A 25,459-nucleotide genomic window follows, 5' to 3' on the forward strand; every position below is an offset into this window, starting at 1 on the left:
TTCAAAGCTGAACACTGGGTCTGGATACCCCAGGTCTGCTGGTAGTGAGTTCCCGTAGAGACTGTTCTGAAACCTGCTTATTAGCCGCGGGAATGAAGTTTTTATTGTGGAGATGTCTGTAGATTAGGGGAGATGTTGAGGGCGTTTGTGCTGGCGATCCTGTGCTGTGTTCATGTGGCGTCGGGTGAAGGTGAGTTTACAGTCATATGCGCACGTTAATAATAGTAATAATGTCTTCACGGCGAACACTAGGAAATCCATCAAAAATGATACTTGTTCATTTACAAACCTTTACTTAAATGTGACCATTTCTAATCACACATTTTTTATAGTATTTAAAACCAGCACCAAATTTAAACTGGAAACACAATCATTTCTCTAAAAAGAAAACAAAAAAAAAACAATTCAACACAAAATGAGAAGTCCACCGCAAAGTTACACAAGTATTGCATATGATAAATATTCGCATAGTATGTTGTTAATGGTGGAAAAATATGATAAATTCCATTAACAAAGATGTAAAAGACTGAAAACAGTATAATGTACCAGATTTGAATGGGCCCTTCCCTGCTTTCTTAGCGGAAGTTATATAGGCATGTAGAACCACTTTGTACCGCATACATGAAAATAACCCGACACCAGCAGTTAATTGTTAGTGTAATTCATTCGGATGTGAATTGACTGTACAGTGTGAGATCGGTGTCATTTTACTGTAATATAATACTAGTATGGAAGAGATTACACCATTTTATTCTATTCTGTTGACTTTAAATTCACTTATGAAAACCAATCAATCCGGTCGACTTGTAAGTATGTCATTTCTGATATCATTCAGGATGTATGAACGGTATTGTACTGTCGTGCCGAATTCAACCCCTTCCTGAATTTTGCACTACTTTGAGATGTGCGCCTGCATGACTTTCTTTGAAGTTTGTCTGTGTGATTACTTAAGCTATTAATGTATTCATCGCCGTGGTTTACTGTGAAGATTCGCTAGATCTAGCTTCAGACGACTCATGTAATTTTGAAGTGTATGTTTAGAGACTAACATTAAAGGTAGAGACATTTAAAACATGTGCACCATACATGTGCTGTGAGATACAGGAGAAGACGAGCTCTGTGAACATCTTGAGAAGTGCAGCGAAGTAATCCCTGTTCTGTGTGTCCTTCCCTGTCCAGGAAGCCACTCCCTGCGCTATTTCTACACAGGGACCTCTGGAATGACAGAGTTCCCTGAGTTTGTGATGGTGGGGATGGTGGATGATGTGCAGATTGATTATTACGACAGCAAGAGCAAGCAGAACGTCCCCAAACAGCAGTGGATGAAGGACAATATGGAACCAGGATACTGGGAGACACAGACTCAGATATGCCTCGGTGCCGAGCAAATTTTCAAACGGAATATTGGAATCGCAATGCAGCGCTTCTACCAGACTGGAGGTGAATACAGAGACACACACACGCGCACACACACACACACACACACACACACACACACTGTCTCTTTCATCAGTGCTGCTCTGTTTGTGATATAGGCAGCAGTGTGTTTCATAGACCTTCCCTCCTATAAATATACAACACTGTGATGAGAGACTGGGCTCATCCTGTAGTTTACACTGTGACGAGAGACTGGGCTCCTCCTGCAGGGGGCTGGGGTTCCTCCGTACAGCAGGGGGCTGGGGTTCCTCCGTACAGCAGGGGGCTGGGGTTCCTCCGTACAGCAGGGGGCTGGGGTTCCTTCGTACAGCAGGGGGCTGGGGTTCGTACAGCAGGGGGCTGGGTTTCCTCCATACAGCAGGGGGCTGGGGTTCGTACGGCAGGGGGCTGGGGTTCCTCTGTACAGCAGGGGGGTTGGGTTCCTCCGTACAGCAAGGGGCTGGGGTTCCTCCGTACAGCAAGGGGCTGGGGTTCCTCTGTACAGCAAGGGGCTGGGGTTCCTCCGTACAGCAAGGGGCTGGGGTTCCTCCGTACAGCAAGGGGCTGGGGTTCCTCCGTACAGCAGGGAGCTGGGGTTCGTACAGTAGGAGGCTGGGCTCCTCCTGCAGGGGGCTGGGGTTCCTCCGTACAGCAGGGGGCTGGGGTTCCTCCGTACAGCAGGGGGCTGGGGTTCGTACAGCAGGGGGCTGGGGTTCCTCTGTACAGCAGGGGGGTTGGGTTCCTCCGTACAGCAAGGGGCTGGGGTTCCTCCGTACAGCAAGGGGCTGGGGTTCCTCCGTACAGCAAGGGGCTGGGGTTCCTCCGTACAGCAAGGGGCTGGGGTTCCTCCGTACAGGAAGGGGCTGGGGTTCCTCCGTACAGCAAGGGGCTGGGGTTCCTCCGTACAGCAGGGAGCTGGGGTTCGTACAGTAGGAGGCTGGGCTCCTCCTGCAGGGGGCTGGGGTTCCTCCGTACAGCAGGGGGCTGGGGTTCCTCCGTACAGCAAGGGGCTGGGGTTCGATCACACTTGTTTTTATTACAGAGCAGTGGCTGAATCTTGTAAATCTGCCTTCCTTCTATAGGAACCTGTTTAATGCTGGATAGTTTTTTATACATGAGCATCTCTGTGTGTTTAGGTAGAAAACATATGCAGTGCCTTGCAAAAGTATTCAGACCCCTGACCAATTCTCTCATATTACTGAATTACAAATGGTACATTGAAATTTCGTTCTGTTTGATATTTTATTTTAAAACACTGAAACTCAAAATCAATTATTGTAAGGTGACATTGGTTTTATGTTGGGAAATATTTTTAAGAAAAATAAAAAACTGAAATACCTTGCTTGCATAAGTATTCAACCCCTGTGCTGTGGAAGCTCCCAGTTTACACCGATGAAAGAAATTGCCCTAACGAGGACACAATTACCTTACCATTGGCCTCCACCTGTGAACCATTAAAGTTGCTGTCACATTTTCTGGATAAAAACCCCACTGTTGAAGGACCATTGGTCAGGCTGTGAATCTGAAGGAAAATGAAGACCAAAGAGCATTCTACAGAAGTTAGAGATAAAGTAATACAAATGCATAGATCAGGGAAAGGGTACAAAATAATATCCAAGTGTTTGGATATCCCAGTGAGCACAGTTGGATCAATAATCAGGAAGTGGAAGCTGCATCACACCACCCAGGCACTGCCAAGAAAAGACCGTCCCTCAAAACTCAGCACTCAAACAAGAAGGAGACTTGTGAGAGAAGCCACAGAGAGGCCAACAATCACTTTGAAGGAGCTACAGAGTTCAGTGGCTGGGAGTGGAGTAATGGTGCACCAGTCAACCATATCAAGAGCTCTGTATAACACTGGCCTGTATGGGAGGGTGGCAAGAAAGAAGCCGTTACTCAAAAAGTACCATCTGAAAGCACGTCTGGAGTTTGCAAGAAAGCATGAGAGTGACCCAGCTGCGATGTGGGAAAAGGTTTTGTGGTCAGATGAGACCAAGATAGAGCTTTTTGGCCAAATCTCAAAGCGCTATGTGTGGCGCAAACCTAACACTGCCCATGCCTCAAGACACACCATCCTTACAGAGAAGTATGGTGGTGGCAGCATCATGCTGTGGGGATGCTTCTCATGAGCAGGGACTGGGCATCTTGTTAAAACTGAAGGAAGAATGGATGGAGCAAAATACAGGGAAATACTGCAAGAGAACCTGCTTCAGTCCGCTAAAAAACTGAAGCTTGGGAGGAAATTCACCTTTCAGCAGGACAATGATCTCAAGCACAAGGCCAAAGCAACATTGGAGTGGCTCAAGAACAAAAAGGTGAATGTCCTACAGTGGCCCAGTCAAGGTCCTGATCTCAATCCCATTGAGAATCTGTGGCACTATTTGAAAATTGCGGTCCACAAGCGTCGTCCAACCAACCTGAACAACCTGGAGCAAATCTGCCAAGAAGAATGGGCCAAAATCACTCCGACACTGTGTGCAAAGCTGGTACATACTTACCCCAAAAGACTTAAAGCTGTTACTGCAGCGAAAGGTGGCTCTACCAAATATTAATGTGTGGGGGTTGAATACTTATGCAATAATTGATTTTGAGTTTCAGTGTTAAAATAAAATATCAAACAGAATGAAATTTCAATGTACCATTTGTAATTCAGTAATATGAGAGAATTGGTCAGGGGTCTGAATACTTTTGCAAGGCACTGTACTTTAGCGACACTATAGTTTACAGAATTAACTGGGTTTAAGAATCAGTTAGTATTTGGGTTTCAGTTAGTTAGTAAGGCTACCTTTTGCTCTTAATACGGTTTGTATACACACACAGTTCGGTTACAGTAACGCCAACCACACTAAATCCTTTTCAGAGCAAGTTAGTTAATGCGCACTAACTGTGTGTGTGTATTTCAACCGCACTGACACGACCGCAGGTGGTGCTCAGTGGATTTCTGCGCAACTAATGATGTCATTGTTTATCAGACATTTCCGTGTGATTGACATGGCTAAAAAATATATACAGGTGCCTGAAGAGCCAAGCTGATCTTGTAAAATCGATGAATAGTAAATTCATAACAGTGGAAAATAGAGCATACATGTAATATACTTTTTTTATTTAATCAAAGTACAGTTGTGTAGTAGTTTCTTGTAATAAAAAAAAATGTATTTTTGGTTTTGCAACTTAAATAAAACAATATGGTACCATTCATAACTCGTTTCTTCACCGATACCGAACGTCTCGTGTGTGTGTTTTTTGGCACTCCAGGAAATATCTCAGTAAATGACAAAGACGCATACACGACTCCTTAGACATGCGTACATTTTAATCCAGTCATTCGGAAACCACAGTCTCAAGTCGTTCCCACCAGCCTTCTGGTCGGAAGATCGCCCGAATGTTTCGATCTACCGTCATGGTACTGCAGATCGTCGCCGCTGTATTTGGCAGTGTAGAAAAAGCAAAACGGCGTCTCCGCTGGTTTTGCAGAAAAGAGCACAGCTGTGCTTGACGAGCTCTCTATCTTTACGTACAGTACTTTCTTCAAAAGCATAAACAAAAACACAGCCTCCATGTTGTCACACAAAACCTCACGACCGGTGTGTAATGATGGCCCGAGTTCAGTGGTTTGTTTAAACAGGGAGTCACTCACTTCTGTAATGAAAGGTGTGTGTGTGTGTGTTTGTGTGTGTGTGTGTGTTCACTGGCTCCCTCACTCATGTCTGTGTGTGTGTTCACTGGCTCCCTTGTGTGTGTGTGTTCACCGGCTCCCTCCCTCATGTCTGTGTGTTTATCTTCTCCAGGAGTTCACACATGGCAGCACATGTACGGCTGTGAGCTGGATGATGACGGGACCAAGCGGGGGTTTGATCAGTACGGATACGATGGGGAGGATTTCATCATCTTCGATAAGGACACCCTGACCTGGACTGCTGCCAGCCAGCGTGCTTTCAACACGAAACTGAAGTGGGATGCTAGGAGTGCCATGAATCAGGACTGGAAGGTCTATCTGGAGGGCAGGTGTATCGACTGGCTGCAGAAGTACGTCCAGTACGGGAGGGAGACTCTGGAGAGGAGAGGTACAGTCACACACACTGCTGCAGCGTGCACTGCTGTTGAGACGAGGCTGAGAGGAACACACACACACACGCACACACTCTCTCACACACACTGACACACTGACACACACACTGACACAAACACACACACACGCACACACTGGCACACACACTCTCACACACACTGACACACACACTGACACACACACTGACACAAATACACACACACACACTGACACACACTTATACACATACTGACGCACACACACACACATACTGACGCACACACACACACACACTGACACACACACACACACAGACTGACACACACACACACTCACACACTCACACACACACTGCTGCAGCATGCACTGCTGTTGAGACGAGGCTGACAGGAACAAACACACACACTCAGGGACAGAAATGTTATTTATTTCTTATTTCAATTTTCACAGTAGAATAAACTATTGAGTTACAGCAGCTCATTCACAAGAGTGTCCCAGAAACAAATCTGTGCAATCACTGACAATAGTCATACCTGTAAAGAAATCACCTACAGCAATCATACCTGTAAAGAAATCACCTACAGCAATCATACCTGTAAAGAAATCACCTACAGCAATCATACCTGTAAAGAAATCACCTACAGCAATCATACCTGTAAAGAAATCACCTACAGCAATCATACCTGTAAAGAAATCACCTACAACAATCATACCTGTAAAGAAATCACCTACAACAATCATACCTGTAAAGAAATCACCTACAACAATCATACCTGTAAAGAAATCACCTACAACAATCATACCTGTAAAGAAATCACCTACAACAATCATACCTGTAAAGAAATCACCTACAACAATCATACCTGTAAAGAAATCACCTACAGCAATCATACCTAGTGTGGGAAGATGGCTTTGTGGTGATGTTACAGACCCGGAAATACAGGCACACAGTATGTGGAGAGAATGCGCTGGTGCGACGATTTATTGTAAAACAAATACTTAAACAAAACAAGCAGTCAAAATAAACAGCACAATGGCTAAACAAAACAGACAAAACAAACACTAACCGATAGCAAGTAGCGAGCTGGTGTAGATCCAGCATGCTGCCAATTATTATTTTATTCTTATTCGTCCCGACTCTCTCCCGTTCTTTCTCCCTGAACACTCCAACCCTGAGGGAGTGATTTGTGCTCCTTTTATTTACAGCTGTGCCGAGGCTCGCTTGCTGATTAATCATTCACTTGAATCCCAGCACAGTCTGCACGTGGAGTGATTGTGCAATCACCGTGCCCACATACAAATACACACTTTAGGTCACCCGTGCTATATAACCCACACTCCGTGCCCTACATACACATAAACAATAACACACCACATTAAACACAAAATATGCACAGGGGCGGGGTTAGCCCGTCACACCTGTAAAGAAATCATTGAATTAGGTTTAGAAAGTGGGGTCCGTGATACAGCTGTTGTGAATGAGGGGTCAGTCCAGTGATAAAGTGCTCATGATACTGTATTTAACACCATATCCTAGAACACACACAGAGGATGTCATCAAAGTGCATTGGGTTTGTAATTGTTCTCCTGACACAGCCGCTGTGTTGTGTGCTGAAGGTGCAGCAGAGCAGGGAGCGGGCTTCTGTACAGCAGCATAGAGGAGAGAGCCCCCAGTGCTTTCTGATTGTACTGCAGCGTAGAGGAGAGAGCCCCCAGTGCTGTCTGATTGTACTGCAGCGTAGAGGAGAGAGCCCCCAGTGCTGTCTGATTGTACAGCAGCATAGAGGATAGAGCCCCCAGTGCTGTCTGATTGTACAGCAGCATAGAGGAGAGAGCCCCCAGTGCTGTCTGATTGTACAGCAGCATAGAGGAGAGAGCAACCAGTGCTGTCTGATTGTACAGCAGCATAGAGGATAGAGCCCCCAGTGCTGTCTGATTGTACTGCGGCATAGAGGATAGAGCCCCCAGTGCTGTCTGATTGTACTGCAGCATAGAGGAGAGAGCAACCAGTGCTGTCTGATTGTACAGCAGCATAGAGGAGAGAGCAACCAGTGCTGTCTGATTGTACTGCAGCATAGAGGAGAGAGCCCCTAGTGCTGTCTGATTGTACTGCAGCATAGAGGAGAGAGCCCCCAGTGCTGTCTGATTGTACTGCAGTGCAGGGAGCGGGCTTCAGTACAGCAGCATAGAGGAGAGAGCCCCCAGTGCTGTCTGATTGTACTGCAGCATAGAGGAGAGAGCCCCCAGTGCTGTCTGATTGTACTGCAGCATAGAGGAGAGAGCCCCCAGTGCTGTCTGATTGTACAGCAGCATAGAGGAGAGAGCCCCCAGTGCTGTCTGATTGTACTGCAGTGCAGGGAGCGGGCTTCAGTACAGCAGCATAGAGGAGAGAGCCCCCAGTGCTGTCTGATTGTACTGCAGCATAGAGGAGAGAGCCCCCAGTGCTGTCTGATTGTACTGCAGCATAGAGGAGAGAGCCCCCAGTGCTGTCTGATTGTACTGCAGTGCAGGGAGCGGGCTTCAGTACAGCAGCATAGAGGAGAGCGCCCCTAGTGCTGTCTGATTGTACTGCAGTGTAAGCAAGGCACTACACTGGGCCTTCAGAGGAGCAGTGTGTGCGCTCTGACTGCTGTGCCTGATAAATACACTCTCTCTCTCTGATATAGACGCTCTCTCCCTGATATAGACACTCTCTCCCTGATATAGACACTCTCTCCCTGATATAGACACTCTCTCCCTGATATAGACACTCTCTCCCTGATATAGACACTCTCTCTCTGATATAGACACTCTCTCTCTGATATAGACACTCTCTCCCTGATATAGACACTCTCTCCCTGATATAGACACTCTCTCCCCCCAGTGCTGTCTGATTGTACTGCAGCATAGAGGAGAGAGCAACCAGTGCTGTCTGATTGTACAGCAGCATAGAGGAGAGAGCAACCAGTGCTGTCTGATTGTACTGCAGCATAGAGGAGAGAGCCCCTAGTGCTGTCTGATTGTACTGCAGCATAGAGGAGAGAGCCCCCAGTGCTGTCTGATTGTACTGCAGTGCAGGGAGCGGGCTTCAGTACAGCAGCATAGAGGAGAGAGCCCCCAGTGCTGTCTGATTGTACTGCAGCATAGAGGAGAGAGCCCCCAGTGCTGTCTGATTGTACTGCAGCATAGAGGAGAGAGCCCCCAGTGCTGTCTGATTGTACAGCAGCATAGAGGAGAGAGCCCCCAGTGCTGTCTGATTGTACTGCAGTGCAGGGAGCGGGCTTCAGTACAGCAGCATAGAGGAGAGAGCCCCCAGTGCTGTCTGATTGTACTGCAGCATAGAGGAGAGAGCCCCCAGTGCTGTCTGATTGTACTGCAGCATAGAGGAGAGAGCCCCCAGTGCTGTCTGATTGTACTGCAGTGCAGGGAGCGGGCTTCAGTACAGCAGCATAGAGGAGAGCGCCCCTAGTGCTGTCTGATTGTACTGCAGTGTAAGCAAGGCACTACACTGGGCCTTCAGAGGAGCAGTGTGTGCGCTCTGACTGCTGTGCCTGATAAATACACTCTCTCTCTCTGATATAGACGCTCTCTCCCTGATATAGACACTCTCTCCCTGATATAGACACTCTCTCCCTGATATAGACACTCTCTCCCTGATATAGACACTCTCTCTCTGATATAGACACTCTCTCTCTGATATAGACACTCTCTCCCTGATATAGACACTCTCTCCCTGATATAGACACTCTCTCCCTGATATAGACACTCTCTCTCTGATATAGACACTCTCTCCCTGATATAAACACTCTCTCCCTGATATAGACACTCTCTCTCTGCAGTGACTCTGCTCTCCCTGATATAGACACTCTCTCCCTGATATAGACACTCTCTCTCTGATATAGACACTCTCTCTCTGATATAGACACTCTCTCCCTGATATAGACACTCTCTCCCTGATATAGACACTCTCTCCCTGATATAGACACTCTCTTCCTGATATAGACACTCTCTCTCTGATATAGACACTCTCTCCCTGATATAGACACTCTCTCCCTGATATAGACACTCTCTCCCTGATATAGACACTCTCTCTCTGATATAGACACTCTCTCCCTGATATAGACACTCTCTCCCTGATATAGACACTCTCTCTCTGATATAGACACTCTCTCTCTGATATAGACACTCTCTCCCTGATATAGACACTCTCTCCCTGATATAGACACTCTCTCTCTGATATAGACACTCTCTCTCTGATATAGACACTCTCTCCCTGATATAGACACTCTCTCCCTGATATAGACACTCTCTCCCTGATATAGACACTCTCTCCCTGATATAGACACTCTCTCCCTGATATAGACACTCTCTCCCTGATATAGACACTCTCTCTCTGATATAGACACTCTCTCTCTGATATAGACACTCTCTCCCTGATATAGACACTCTCTCCCTGATATAGACACTCTCTCCCTGATATAGACACTCTCTCTCTGATATAGACACTCTCTCCCTGATATAGACACTCTCTCCCTGATATAGACACTCTCTCTCTGATATAGACACTCTCTCCCTGATATAGACACTCTCTCCCTGATATAGACACTCTCTCCCTGATATAGACACTCTCTTCCTGATATAGACACTCTCTCTCTGATATAGACACTCTCTCCCTGATATAGACACTCTCTCCCTGATATAGACACTCTCTCTCTGATATAGACACTCTCTCCCTGATATAGACACTCTCTCCCTGATATAGACACTCTCTTTCTGATATAGACACTCTCTCTCTGCAGTGACTCTGCTCTCCCTGATATAGACGCTCTCTCCCTGATATAGACACTCTCTCCCTGATATAGACACTCTCTCTCTGCAGTGACTCTGCTCTCCCTGATATAGACACACTCTCCCTGATATAGACACTCTCTCCCTGATATAGACACTCTCTCTCTGCAGTGACTCTGCACTCCCTGATATAGACACACTCTCCCTGATATAGACACTCTCTCCCTGATATAGACACTCTCTCTCTGCAGTGACTCTGCTCTCCCTGATATAGACACACTCTCCCTGATATAGACACTCTCTCCCTGATATAGACACTCTCTCTCTGCAGTGACTCTGCTCTCCCTGATATAGACACACTCTCCCTGATATAGACACTCTCTCCCTGATATAGACACTCTCTCCCTGATATAGACACTCTCTCTCTGCAGTGACTCTGCTCTCCCTGATATAGACACACTCTCCCTGATATAGACACTCTCTCCCTGATATAGACACTCTCTCTCTGCAGTGACTCTGCACTCCCTGATATAGACACTCTCTCCCTGATATAGACACTCTCTTCCTGATATAGACACTCTCTCCCTGATATAGACACTCTCTCCCTGATATAGACACTCTCTCCCTGATATAGACACTCTCTCTCTGCAGTGACTCTGCTCTCCCTGATATAGACACTCTCTCCCTGATATAGACACTCTCTCCCTGATATAGACACTCTCTCCCTGATATAGACACTCTCAACCTGATATAGACACTCTCTCCCTGATATAGACACTCTCTCTCTGCAGTGACTCTGCTCTCCCTGATATAGACACACTCTCCCTGATATAGACACTCTCTCCCTGATATAGACACTCTCTCTCTGCAGTGACTCTGCACTCCCTGATATAGACACACTCTCCCTGATATAGACACTCTCTCCCTGATATAGACACTCTCTCTCTGCAGTGACTCTGCTCTCCCTGATATAGACACACTCTCCCTGATATAGACACTCTCTCCCTGATATAGACACTCTCTCCCTGATATAGACACACTCTCCCTGATATAGACACTCTCTCCCTGATATAGACACTCTCTCTCTGCAGTGACTCTGCTCTCCCTGATATAGACACACTCTCCCTGATATAGACACTCTCTCCCTGATATAGACACTCTCTCTCTGCAGTGACTCTGCTCTCCCTGATATAGACACACTCTCCCTGATATAGACACTCTCTCCCTGATATAGACACTCTCTCTGCAGTGACTCTGCACTCCCTGATATAGACACTCTCTCCCTGATATAGACACTCTCTTCCTGATATAGACACTCTCTCCCTGATATAGACACTCTCTCCCTGATATAGACACTCTCTCCCTGATATAGACACTCTCTCCCTGATATAGACACTCTCTCCCTGATATAGACACTCTCTCTCTGCAGTGACTCTGCTCTCCCTGATATAGACACTCTCTCCCTGATATAGACACACTCTCCCTGATATAGACACTCTCTCCCTGATATAGACACTCTCTCTCTGCAGTGACTCTGCTCTCCCTGATATAGACACACTCTCCCTGATATAGACACTCTCTCCCTGATATAGACACTCTCTCTCTGCAGTGACTCTGCTCTCCCTGATATAGACACACTCTCCCTGATATAGACACTCTCTTCCTGATATAGACACTCTCTCTCTGCAGTGACTCTGCTCTCCCTGATATAGACACACTCTCCCTGATATAGACACTCTCTCCCTGATATAGACACTCTCTCCCTGATATAGACACTCTCTCCCTGATATAGACACTCTCTCCCTGATATAGACACTCTCTCCCTGATATAGACACTCTCTCTCTGATATAGACACTCTCTCTCTGCAGTGACTCTGCTCTCCCTGATATAGACACTCTCTCCCTGATATAGACGCTCTCTCCCTGATATAGACACTCTCTCCCTGATATAGACACTCTCTCCCTGATATAGACACTCTCTCCCTGATATAGACACTCTCTCCCTGATATAGACACTCTCTCCCTGATATAGACACTCTCTTCCTGATATAGACACTCTCTCTCTGCAGTGACTCTGCTCTCCCTGATATAGACACACTCTTCCTGATATAGACACTCTCTTCCTGATATAGACACTCTCTCCCTGATATAGACACTCTCTCCCTGATATAGACACTCTCTCCCTGATATAGACACTCTCTTTCTGATATAGACACTCTCTCCCTGATATAGACACTCTCTCTCTGATATAGACACTCTCTCCCTGATATAGACACTCTCTCTCTGATATAGACACTCTCTCCCTGATATAGACACTCTCTCCCTGATATAGACACTCTCTCTCTGATATAGACACTCTCTCTCTGCAGTGACTCTGCTCTCCCTGATATAGACACACTCTCCCTGATATAGACACTCTCTCCCTGATATAGACACTCTCTCCCTGATATAGACACTCTCTCTCTGATATAGACACTCTCTCCCTGATATAGACACTCTCTCCCTGATATAGACACTCTCTCTCTGATATAGACACTCTCTCTCTGCAGTGACTCTGCTCTCCCTGATATAGACACTCTCTCCCTGATATAGACACTCTCTCCCTGATATAGACACTCTCTCCCTGATATAGACACTCTCTCCCTGATATAAACACTCTCTCTCTGATATAGACACTCTCTCCCAGATAAACACTCTCTCTCTGCAGTGACTCTGCTCTCCCTGATATAGACACACTCTCCCTGATATAGACACTCTCTCCCTGATACAGACACTCTCTCTCTGCAGTGACTCTGCTCTCCCTGATATAGACACACTCTCCCTGATATAGACACTCTCTCCCTGATATAGACACTCTCTCTCTGCAGTGACTCTGCTCTCCCTGATATAGACACACTCTCCCTGATATAGACACTCTCTCCCTGATATAGACACTCTCTCCCTGATATAGACACTCTCTCCCTGATATAGACACTCTCTCCCTGATATAGACACTCTCTCTCTGATATAGACACTCTCTCTCTGATATAGACACTCTCTCTCTGATATAGACACTCTCTCTCTGCAGTGACTCTGCTCTCCCTGATATAGACACTCTCTCCCTGATATAGACACTCTCTCCCTGATATAGACACTCTCTTCCTGATATAGACACTCTCTCCCTGATATAGACACTCTCTCCCTGATATAGACACTCTCTCCCTGATATAGACACTCTCTCTCTGCAGTGACTCTGCTCTCCCTGATATAGACACACTCTCCCTGATATAGACACTCTCTCCCTGATATAGACACTCTCTCTCTGATATAGACACTCTTTCTCTGATATAGACACTCTCTCCCCGATATAGACACTCTCTCTCTGCAGTGACTCTGCTCTCCCTGATATAGACACTCTCTCCCTGATATAGACACTCTCTCCCTGATATAGACACTCTCTTCCTGATATAGACACTCTCTCCCTGATATAGACACTCTCTCCCTGATATAGACACTCTCTCCCTGATATAGACACTCTCTCTCTGCAGTGACTCTGCTCTCCCTGATATAGACACTCTCTCCCTGATATAGACACTCTCTCCCTGATATAGACACTCTCTCCCTGATATAGACACTCTCTCCCTGATATAGACACTCTCTCCCTGATATAGACACTCTCTCCCTGATATAGACACTCTCTCCCTGATATAGACACTCTCTCCCTGATATAGACACTCTCTCCCTGATATAGACACTCTCTCCCTGATATAGACACTCTCTCCCTGATATAGACACTCTCTCCCTGATATAGACACTCTCTTCCTGATATAGACACTCTCTCCCTGATATAGACACTCTCTCCCTGATATAGACACTCTCTCCCTGATATAGACACTCTCTCCCTGATATAGACACTCTCTCCCTGATATAGACACTCTCTCCCTGATATAGACACTCTCTTCCTGATATAGACACTCTCTCCCTGATATAGACACTCTCTCCCTGATATAGACACTCTCTCCCTGATATAGACACTCTCTCCCTGATATAGACACTCTCTCCCTGATATAGACACTCTCTCTCTGCAGTGACTCTGCTCTCCCTGATATAGACACACTCTCCCTGATATAGACACTCTCTCCCTGATATAGACGCTCTCTCCCTGATATAGACACTCTCTCTCTGCAGTGACTCTGCTCTCCCTGATATAGACACTCTCTCCCTGATATAGACACTCTCTCCCTGATATAGACACTCTCTTCCTGATATAGACACTCTCTCCCTGATATAGACACTCTCTCCCTGATATAGACACTCTCTCTCTGCAGTGACTCTGCCCTCTCTGATATAGACTCTCTCCTTGATATAGACACTCTCTCCTTGATATAGACATTCTCTCTCTGCAGTGACTCTGCCCTCTCTGATATAGACACTCTCTCCTTGATATAGACACTCTCTCCCTGCAGTTCCTCCTGCAGTGACTCTGCTCCAGAGGAAAGCTCGTGGATCTGCAGATACGGAGGTCCTGTGTCATGTGACAGGGTTCTTCCCCCGCGCTGTGGAGGTGACCTGGGTCAGAGACGGGCGGGATCAGCTGGAGGAGTGGGTGCAGAGTGGGGAGGTGCTGCCCAACCAGGACGGGACCTACCAGATGAGAAAGATCCTGACAGTGAGCCCTGAGGAGCAGGGGAGACACAGCTACTCCTGCCAGGTGGACCACATCAGCTTCACTGAGAGACAGAACTACAACTGGGGTAAGAGAGAGAGTGTGAGAATGAGAGATGGAATGATAGACTGTGTTGAGAGGGAGTGAGAAGGACGGTGAAGGGAGGAGGGAGGGGGGAGGAGGAATGAGAGAGATGGAGTGAGTTGAAAGGGAGGCTGAACCTAGTTGAACTGTTACTGAGATAAATCAAGTAGCTGTTATAATTCAGTTGATTCCGTTCAGTGAAGTTTTGCCTGTGTTGATTTGCCCTGGCTGACTGAGTGCAGTAAATGAACTCCCACAAACCCTGCTCTGTGTTTGCAGTGCCTGAGAGCGGCCTTCCTATTGGGATCAATGCTGGAGTCATAGTGGGTGTACTGGCTCTGGCTGCAGTGATCATTGGAGTGGTGATCTGGAAGATGACGAGGTGAGTGAGAGAAGGTTACGTTTCTAGATATGTGTGAAAAATGATATTCCTGACAAAGTGTTTTGGCAGCTTGGCTTGTTTCACATTTACCCTACATGAATTATTACATGTCTTTTCACATTATAGCACAGATATAAAAGTCTGTTTGTATTTTGGGATCCTCTGTCTCTCTCAAGCGTTCTGTCACAGATATTTTTTGGTTCTGTTGTCTGAAGTAACAATCCCAGCATCCTGTTGCTGTTGTCTGTGTCTGTGTGACGCTGACAATGGGGGAGTTGCCCACGCTTGTACGTTGTAAACGTGATCCGACTCGGGGACCGCTGTGTTCACAGCAGAGCAAAAAACAGAGCAAAGCCATCGCAGAGCCCCCTCTGGAACAGGACCTGGGCCGGCTGCGTTTACACAACAAGAAAAACAGAGCAAAGCCATCGCAGAGTCCCCTCTGGAGCAGGACCTGGGCCGGCTGCGTTTACACAACAAGAAAAACAGAGCAAAGCCATCGCAGAGCCCCCTCTGGAACAGGACCTGGGCCGGCTGCGTTTACACAACAAGAAAAACAGAGCAAAGCCATCGCAGAGCCCCCTCTGGAACAGGACCTGGGCCGGCTGCGTTTACACAACAAGAAAAACAGCAAAGCCATCGTAGAGCACCCTCTGGAACAGGACCTGGGCTGGCTGCGTTTACACAACAAGAAAAACAGCAAAGCCGTCGCAGAGCCCCCTCTGGAACAGGACCTGGGCTGGCTGCGTTTACACAACAAGAAAAACAGCAAAGCCATCGCAGAGCCCCCTCTGGAGCAGCACCTGGGCCGGCTGCGTTTACACAACAAGAAAAACAGAGCAAAGCCGTCGCAGAGCCCCCTCTGGAGCAGGACCTGGGCTGGCTGCGTTTACACAACAAGAAAAACAGAGCAAAGCTGTCGCAGAGCCCCCTCTGGAGCAGGACCTGGGCTGGCTGCGTTTACACAACAAGAAAAACAGAGCAAAGCCGTCGCAGAGCCCCCTCTGGAGCAGGACCTGGGCTGGCTGCGTTTACACAACAAGAAAAACAGAGCAAAGCCGTCACAGAGCCCCCTCTGGAGAAGGACCTGTGCTGGACCTGGGCTGGCTGCGTTTACACAACATTGAGGCTGTGTGGTCCAGTGGTTAAAGAAAAGGGCTTGTAACCAGGAGGTCCCCGGTTCAAATCCCACCTCAGCCACTGACTCATTGTGTGACCCTGAGCAAGTTACTTCACCTCCTTGTGCTCCGTCTTTTGGGTGAGACGTAATTGTAAGTGACTCTGCAGCTGATGCATAGTTCACACACCCTAGTCTCTGTAAGTCGTCTTGGTGTCTTCTAAATAAACAAATAATAAATAAACAAATAATAACAAGAAAAACAGCTGAGCTGTCTCAGAGTGGGGTTAAAAGTGTCCAGAGTGAACACAACTCCTCTAGGATATGAAGCAAATGATAATCAGTTCAGTGACTTTTATCCTGTGTTTTCTTTTCACTCAGATGCCCAGGAGTCACACTACACCCCAGCTCCAAGTAAGTACTGGATTGAGTGCTTTTCCACATTGTGCATTTTAAACAGCATCTTATGTGTTTGATTGAATTGTCAATAGGAGGCTCCTGGAGTAGTGGCTGCTTATTCCTCTAATTCTGCCATTCATATCCTACAAACAGTGTGTCTTGTGAAGTTAGACTGTTTAACTGGAAACAAACCATCCCTCTGTGAGTCTGCAGTGTCAGTGAGTCTCCAGTGCTGTGTCTCTGCTCCATGCTGTGTCTCACTGGTCATGTTGTTGTTTATTTCAGGCTCCGACACTTCCTCTGACACCGCCGCTCATGCCTGAGGTAAGAGTCAGTCCTGAACACTGAGAGGCTGTGCAGTCTTATTCACAATCACACATAAACATGCAGAGATTGAAGGGGAATATTGAGGATTATATCAGTGGTGTTGTGTGGTTTTGTTCCTGAGCAGAGATACATTGTGACTGTGATGACCTCACTGATGACCTCACTGGTCCTCTTTGTTAACGCCCCTTTTCTGTCTCATTCCAGGAGTGTGACTCCACTGCAGAGAGAATCAGCGACTCTGCAGAGATTTCATCTTTTACAATCCTTCATACGCAATACTGCATTATGCATTTATACAACATGACATTGTAATGGGATAAGACAACCCATTTAACAGGGTGCTGCTGTAATCATTCAGTTCTATTGTAAGAAATACTAATAGTCACTAGTTAACAACGGGGGGTAGCATGGAAAGAAAGACATAATTAGTGAGGCCGGAACGCTGAGCGCAGGGATCTCTTTGAAAATGTGCAGACAGCAAATAAAGTAAACTAAAAGACAAACAATGAGGTTACTTACCTTTTAGCTCTCATTTTTCGAAATGCAAAACTAAAAGAATCATATTTGCTGATATTCTTTTAAATAAACAAATTGAAAAAAAAGAGAAAGAAATAATAAATGCTTCCTTCCAGGAGTAATCTAGGCTGTATTTCAAGGAAGCATTGTATTGATTCTGGTTCAGTCAGATCACGTGATGTGTTGCTTCATGCGGAACACTGTTTGCTTCAGATGGTTCGAGGCGGGTTACGTCATTTGTTTGCTTCACATGAAGCAGTGGTCATCTGAATCACCTGAAGTAGTGAATCACTGAATCATGTGACTGATCCGAAGCCTCAATGAGCTCCTGTGAGCGATTTGAAGCCTCATGAGGCAATGAACCCCGTGTATGATTTGAAGCCTCATGAGGCAATGAACCCCGTGTATGATTTGAAGCTCCGCATTAACGTAGTTGAATCAGTTGAAGCCCCTCTCCAAAACTCATAGGCATTCTAGTATTAGGCATAGCATTAATGGGTCATTAGTTCAGTGTCTCTCGGATGGCTAGATTATTTTTAAGCATACAACACACTTGAAGCGTAAGCCCAAGTCAATTAAAGCCTATTGGACATTTAAAAAAAAAAGGAAAAAAAAGTGTTTTTAAAGTGCATAATATATAGAAACATAACATAATAATATTGTTTATTTTATTACATTTCAGTAAAACAGACTTGAATGCAAAGATTTCTACAAATACATCCATATGTATTTATAAAAAAAAAAAAAAAAAAAAAAAAAAAAAAACAATGCATATTCCATATCTGACTCGGCGGACGCAAACCCGGACCTCTGGATTGAGGTTGATTACTTCCTTGCACTAAACGCATAGGACCGCCACGGACCCCACAGAAATAACACAGACACCAACAACATACGGTGCTTTAAGGTGTAATGGTGTTTTTTCAACAGTATAGCAATTTGATATTTATAAATTATATTTATTTTGTTGATGTATCACAATGAAATAATATTGAATTCAAGACTTCTTTGACAAAGGTTTGAAAAGACATTTTATCAGCAATTATTTCTGGAAAACATCTCAAATAATCATTACATTAATTTTTATAATAATTAACAATAATTAAACTCCCCCAATTTCACATAGTAGTAGCCAGCATATGAATATATATATATATATATATATATATTAATTTAACAAACATGAATTGAAATTCATTTAAAATATAATTTGACAAACAGTGTATTCTTCCTTCCAGTTCTAGCCTACATCAACGAAGCATTATTGATTCGAAGTAAAGCGTTGTATTGGTGTTTTGTGTCTTCTTTTGTAAATATACCATCAAAACGTTTCGATAGTGAAGCTACGACACCGTCAGCAAGATTGTACTCCGTGAGCGTGCGTGACTGAACACCCCGAGCGTCTGCAGCTTCAGAGGATCTGTAGAACTGCTGGCGTTTGTGTCATGTGATGTATTGCTTCATGCAAACCAATTGAACCTTTGATTCACAACACTGTTTGCTTCTAATGGTTCGAGACGAGTCGAAGCGGGTGAGGCTTTGTACCCATCACTAGTAAACGGGTTAGCCGTCCTGTAAGATAGTTTAGGTTCCTGTTCTGTGTTTTAGTTATTGCTCGAATAGAGATAGGTGTTTTGTTTGTTTTGTTTTTGTGTAATATAAAAAAAAAATAGTGCGTCAGCGCTTTGAAAATCCATATCGGTGTCCTGGGTGGGTGTTTTTAAAGGGGCAAAGAACCTGAGTGGTGGGATATAAACGGTCTCATGTTATCCTATGGCGCCACCACGCAGTAGAAAGTAAGGGACATTTAAGCACTCCATATTCAACCGTTTTACATATAAACAAAGAACACGGAATGTAATCCATATCTGTACGTCTTATTGCAATATTGTACTAATATTACAGTACTGTAACATCAAATAGGGTTTTCTAAAGAATGTTTATTTTAATTAAATAGCAGAAATTAATTATTTTTCTAGATAGCTCAAAGAAACGCGAACAATTGCTGCCTACTGTAATTAGCTAGCTGACATTATATCAGTGCAGGGGGAAACCAGTCCACTAAAACACTAACCGCAACGTAACATAATTACTGTAACAACTCAGACAACGCTACGTGTACAATCTAATACAACCTGGAACAACAAAGCCAGCTCCCGATTTCGGTAGAGTTTACTAACAGTGGACCGATCAATTCCGAATTGTTTTGCAATGTTTTGATGTGAAATCGTTGGTGTTCCTTCACAGAGACGTATCATTTCCTGTTTCAGAGTGTCTGTCAGGTATTTTCTTTTTCGAGTAGGCGTTTTCGTTATGTAGCCAAAGTCAGTTTAACCAACATTTTGAACTAAGGCATGACTTCTGAAGTAACGCCCTTCCAGTAGCGCTTTTGATAGGGTTTACACAATGTTTATTCATCTAGGGATAGTATAACTGGTTAAATAATTTATTTAAAACGGTACACCTCATCTGCACAGCTTTGGTAGACGACTCAAAAGGGGATAATAAGCAGGGTTCCTAGTGATATTAAAAGAGTTCATTTAACATAGAAGTAAATGTAAAAATAATGTGATATCTTGTAACAATTGTAAGTCGTCCTAGAGAAGTGCATCTGCTAAGAAATAAATAAAATGAGCAGTAAAGGTTATTGTCAGCTTTTAAAGGTTATTTTGAATTAGAATACATGTATACTTGCTTTGTAGATGTGTTATTTGAGTTTGTGTGTTATATTTGAAATGTGCGTCTCTGCACTGACACGGGGATTGTCATGCCAGATAAATTTTTTTTTTTCTCCTGGACTCAGGAGTTTTCTTTGTCTGTTTACTTGTAAATAGTTTTTTTACACAATAAAGAAAGTTTTTTGTTGTTGTTTTGTTCCTGAAAATAAATGTTCTGAGGATTGCAACCTATGTGTCACGTGTGTCCACTGCTCCTAATTTAACAGCATTGACCCAGGCCATCCTCACAGAGCTGAACTATTGAAACCAATGCAACTGCAGCAAGCGAGTCAAGGAGTTGAGATATCAACAATAGATACAGACTCTTTCAATGGAAATCAATACAGCTGCAGGCAGTGAGTGCATTCCAGTGTAAGCAGCACATTCCCAGTGTAAGAGCTGAGTTTAGACTGGGAGGGGAGCGCAGTGCAGCTCTGCAGGATTCCCAGGACAGGCTGTCACACACACACACTGCTGTATAGCAGTGTCACACACACGGATAAACCGGTCATCAATACAGTGCATTGAAGAGCAAGAGGAGACTGCTGGAATAAGGGGCTTCATCAGCAGTGGCTGTCCTCTGCAGTGACGGGCTGTTGAAATTGATTTGCATTCATGTGTGGTGGAGGGGGCTGTTATTTGTAAATTATTGTTTTTCTGTTTTTGCTAGGCTAAAGTTAATATAGGCCAGATTATTTTCTGCAAGTTTAAATTTAACAGTCAATAAATAAAGTTGAGTGAAATTTGAGTTTATGTTAAATAAGGCAGGGCTGGGGTTAGTCCCCACCCTGATAACAGGGTAAGTGTGGAATAAGTGGCCGTTTCCAAATTGGTTCATTGATTACCAATTTGGGGATGGCCACCTGTGCCCTGTATTTAACCACTTTTTAATAAAACAAAAAGCAAAATACACAATTTCTAGTACATTTAACAAATAAACTTTATGAAAAAAAAAAACAATGCAGAGAAAAATTTAAGCATGTCACCAAGCTGACCACACTTAACCATATTCAACAGTTGTCCTTTAACTAAAATACTGAAACTGTACTTCACTGCCAGTGACTTACAGCTGAACCTTCATGTTCTGCTTTGCGACAGGCTGAATATCTTTTAAGGCAGAATATGCACCAGACAACTTTAAACTCAGTGACATCTGATGTTGAATAAGTTTAACAATAGATGCAAGTTAACCGCTTCTCTGTTGCCTAACGTGCCTGGCATGGCCTAAAACTAAACAAAAGCTGTCTTGCCGTTATTGCACTCGGGATCGAGCATCGAGGTGTTCTTACAAAGCACACTTGGTCGGTGGTTCCAATTTCATTATGTTAGTCGGTAGGATAAAATACCTTTGATGTGACACAGCTGTAAAATGTAATTTACAGCCTGCTACAATGCTAGCGCTGGCTAGGTCTGCGATACATCCAGAGTGAATTTAAAACAACCTGCGTGTAACCTTTGTTTCTCTGCAATGAGAATCAACAAAATAAATAAATAAATAAATAAACAAACAAACAAATAAATAAAAACACGTTGTCCTTTGATCAGGAGTGGTGTAACCGTCCAGCATTTCATGAAATGAGCTTTTAAGTGACACCTGATTATTTTCTGCAATTTATTTTGTTGATGTGACAGTACAGGAAGTTACCTCCTACTTCTGAGGATATCATGTTGACAAAATTGAAACTTACCACGTGGGGGGGGGGGGGGGGGGGGGGGTAGTTGATCTATGTGAATTTGTTTTTTCCTACAGTGATGTGTGAGTCAGCGATCAGAGGCTAAAATAAACACTAGGAACCACCTAATTGGTGTCAGTCTAGGGCTTGTAAACGCCTGTAAACTGTATAAAGGTGCACATATTTATATAGAGAGTTATAGATGAACCTCACAATAAATAAATAAACATACATTGAAGTAAAAAAGAAACAGACAAAATCCATTTAATTAGGAATTGATTTGGGTTTTTTGAAAGAACTTTTAAAACTTGTAACAAATTGCTATAGAATTATGTTCTCAGTAAAACGTACAATCTCAAATTGGAAATCTGTTTTCCAAAAAAACATCAGATACATTCTGCATTCCTAAACAGAAACAGCACCAACTGCTGCAGTGTAAAATGTATCTTTTTTTTTTTCTAAGGTCATCAGCAATCTCTTGTAAAGGGATAACATTTGCAATAACATCGGAAATTTAAACAAAGTACTGTTTATTTTTTTCTGTATTCTGTATTATTAGCATTACAGAAATTGAGATTTTGAACGTGCTTTCAAACATGATTTTCAGTTTTAACATCGCAAAGGGCCCTATGAAAATGGTTTTATTATTTTCTGATTTCAGTTTTTACCGTTTTAAAAAATGTAATTCGGTTTATTTACACCACAGGCAAGGTGAACAACACAAACCGTAAATCTACAGGCTTATATGTATTTTTTACATTCGGTGTGTGCATTGGAGTAAGAGTCATGTTTTGTTGAACTGTATTGAAAAATAGTATTAACTTTTAAAAAGGGTTGTATAAGTAAAAAAAAAAACTTTATTTTTCCTTTTTCTGCTCTAAGCAAAAACATTTTTTTTGTTTCTCTGTATTAGTAGTCATCAGTTATTCTAGTAAAAAAAAAAAACCTACAACAGGGAACTGACTTACTTACACCTTTAGTGTTAGTTTTTAATTTCCAAGCCTTTTAACTGAGGATTTTCCTCTTGTAAAAGTCCTTTTTGACATTCTAAAAGGCTGTTACCAGGGTTTTCAATTTGTTTTGAAGTGTGTGGCACTTACTAGGGAGTAGGGACACCAATGTCATCAAAGTGTATTACAGCGAGGGGGGAGAGTGTGAGAGTTTTTGAAAAAAGGTACTCTGATGCAAAATATTCTTTCACTCAACTTAAATACACCTCCACTGCTTTAAATCACACACGTTATACAGAGTAGCGTGCAAAACTTTGGGACCACTAAAAACTACCTTTGGAAACTATAAACAAACTGGAATGTAAGCACAGTCTGCATTTGAAAGAACTTGAGGACAAACATGTTCTCTTTTGATACTGGCGCTATTCATAAACTTAGTATTCCTCAATTTAGCTGCATATTATTACTCTAGGAGGCTGTGTGGTCCAGTGGTTAAAGAAAAGGGTTTGTAATCAGAAGGTTCCCGGTTCAAATCCCACTTCAGCCACTGACTCATTGTGTGACCCTGAGCAAGTCACTTAACCTCCGTGTGCTCCGTCTTTCGGGTGAGACGTAGTTGTAAGTGACTCTGCAGCTGATGCATAGTTCACACACCCTAGTCTCTGTAAGTCGCCTTGGATAAAGGCGTCTGCTAAATTAACAAAACAAATAATAATCTTGTATTATTATTTATTTAGCTGCTGCTTCATCCAAGGCGACCCATCTATTTATTAATTGTTGATAGTTATTTATTTATTCTGCTTCTATCTCAAATAACTCTAGATATTTAAATACATGGATGATAATATTGTTAATGTTGGAGGTATAGAACACACTGGGAGTTAAGATTTAGGCTATTTGAATATGAACTGAATGAACAAAACAAGATGTATTCTGTAGAGCTGAAGTTGCTTCTGAACAAAATGCATTTATACTGTACTGTTAACAGTAACACAAATAGTAAAGAAATAACACTGTAGTTTAACAATGCAAACCAGAGAACCCTATCCTGACCTTACCAAAGACTCCAGTACCGACTGGTGTCAAAGGTATCTTCTATTTCGTAATAATAAATTGAATAATAATAAATAATAATAATAATAATAATAATAATAATAATAATAATAATAATAATAATAATAATGAGTTTGCGGATATCTGAGATTTTAGAAGAGAAGACAGAGGCAAAGTCATCAGAGGAGATAGAGGAGGAGGGGGGGTTTAGGAGGGAGGAGAAGGTATTGAATAGTTTACGTGGGTTGTTAGTGGAGGCTTGGATTACAGATTGGAAATAAGTACATTTAGCAGAGGGAGCAGTAGAGGTCTAGGGCAGCAGGAAGTTTGGTTCTCTTCCATTTCTTTTCAGCAGATCGCAGTGTGGTTGTTGCTGAGCGGAGCACAGAGGAGAGCCAGGGTTGGGGAAGGGAGGGGAGGGGAGGGGAGAGCAGGTTCGGGAGGTGAGGGGGCAGAGGGAGTCGAGGGAGGAGGTGAGGGAGGAGAAGAGGGTGGAGGTAGCAGAGTCTACAGAGAGTTGGGAGAAGGAGTCGATAGGAGGGAGGTGAGAGAGAGCGGTGGAGGCAAGGACAGAGGGGGAGAGAGAGCGGAGGTTACGACGAGAGGTGACAGTGGGGGTAGGAGGAGCAGGGAGAGGGGGGAGAGACAGAGAAAAAGAGATGAAATAGTGATCAGAGATGTCCAGGGGGGTGACAGAGAGGGTGGAGGGGCAGCAGGCCCTGGAGAAGGTGAGGTCCAGTTGACAGCCAGCTTTGTGGGTAGGGGGGGATGGGGAGAGACAGAAGTCGAAGGAATGAAGGAGAGGGAGGAATCTGGCAGAGTGGCTGGGGTTGTAGAGATGGATATTGAAGTCACCTAACAGGACAGTTGGGGTAGACAGAGAGGGGAGGGAGGAGAGTAGATAGTCGAGTTCATCTAGAAAGTGAGCGAGAGGTCCAGGGGGATGGTACAGTACAATTAGCAGGAGTTGACAGGGAGAGGTTAGTTGGACTGCATGAAATTCAAAGGTATTAACAGAGCGTGAGGAGAGGTCGGAGGGGACAGAAAAGAGTAAGGCGGGAGAGGAGAAGACCAGTCCCACCTCCCCGTCCAGTGAGACGCGGGGTATGGGACAGGACGTAGAGAGAGGACAGGGCAGCAGGAGCTACAGTGTTATCAGGGGACAGCCAGGTTTCAGTAAGAGCAAGGAAATCGAGAGAGAGGTGGGAGGCAAAGGCAGAGATGAAATCAGCTTTGTTAGCAAAAGAGTGACAGTTCCAGAGTGCACCAGAGAGTGTGCGGGAGGGGGGGAGAGGCAGAGCAATGAGGTTAGAGGGGTTGGAGGAGCAGCAGCGGAGAGAGGACAGGAGTGAGAGGACAGAACAG

The 25,459-nt window shown here is 44.3% G+C and overlaps 1 protein-coding gene across 1 annotated transcript; it reads left to right on the forward strand.

Moving 5' to 3' along the window:
* The first annotated feature begins 1 nt into the window (after position 1).
* On the forward strand, positions 2 to 17,763 carry LOC117434207 (H-2 class I histocompatibility antigen, Q9 alpha chain-like). Its single transcript, XM_059010579.1, has 8 exons — positions 2 to 190; positions 1,180 to 1,440; positions 5,205 to 5,480; positions 14,677 to 14,964; positions 15,240 to 15,342; positions 16,841 to 16,873; positions 17,144 to 17,182; positions 17,390 to 17,763. Exons 1-7 carry the CDS (start codon positions 133 to 135, stop codon positions 17,160 to 17,162), a joined length of 1,038 nt encoding a protein of 345 aa, XP_058866562.1. The 5' UTR covers positions 2 to 132; the 3' UTR covers positions 17,163 to 17,182; positions 17,390 to 17,763.
* The last annotated feature ends 7,696 nt before the right edge of the window (positions 17,764 to 25,459 follow it).

The sequence above is a fragment of the Acipenser ruthenus genome, chromosome 41, assembly GCF_902713425.1.
Source record: "Acipenser ruthenus chromosome 41, fAciRut3.2 maternal haplotype, whole genome shotgun sequence".
Taxonomy (NCBI): Eukaryota; Metazoa; Chordata; class Actinopteri; order Acipenseriformes; family Acipenseridae; genus Acipenser; species Acipenser ruthenus.

Excerpts from the sequence above, each read along its gene's own strand:
- LOC117434207 (XM_059010579.1), top strand. The coding sequence starts at position 133 with ATGTTGAGGGCGTTTGTGCTGGCGATCCTGTGCTGTGTTCATGTGGCG. Across the intron at positions 5,481-14,676 it reads GGAGACTCTGGAGAGGAGAG|TTCCTCCTGCAGTGACTCTG; the intron begins GTACAGTCACAC and ends CTCTCCCTGCAG. Across the intron at positions 15,343-16,840 it reads GTGATCTGGAAGATGACGAG|ATGCCCAGGAGTCACACTAC; the intron begins GTGAGTGAGAGA and ends CTTTTCACTCAG.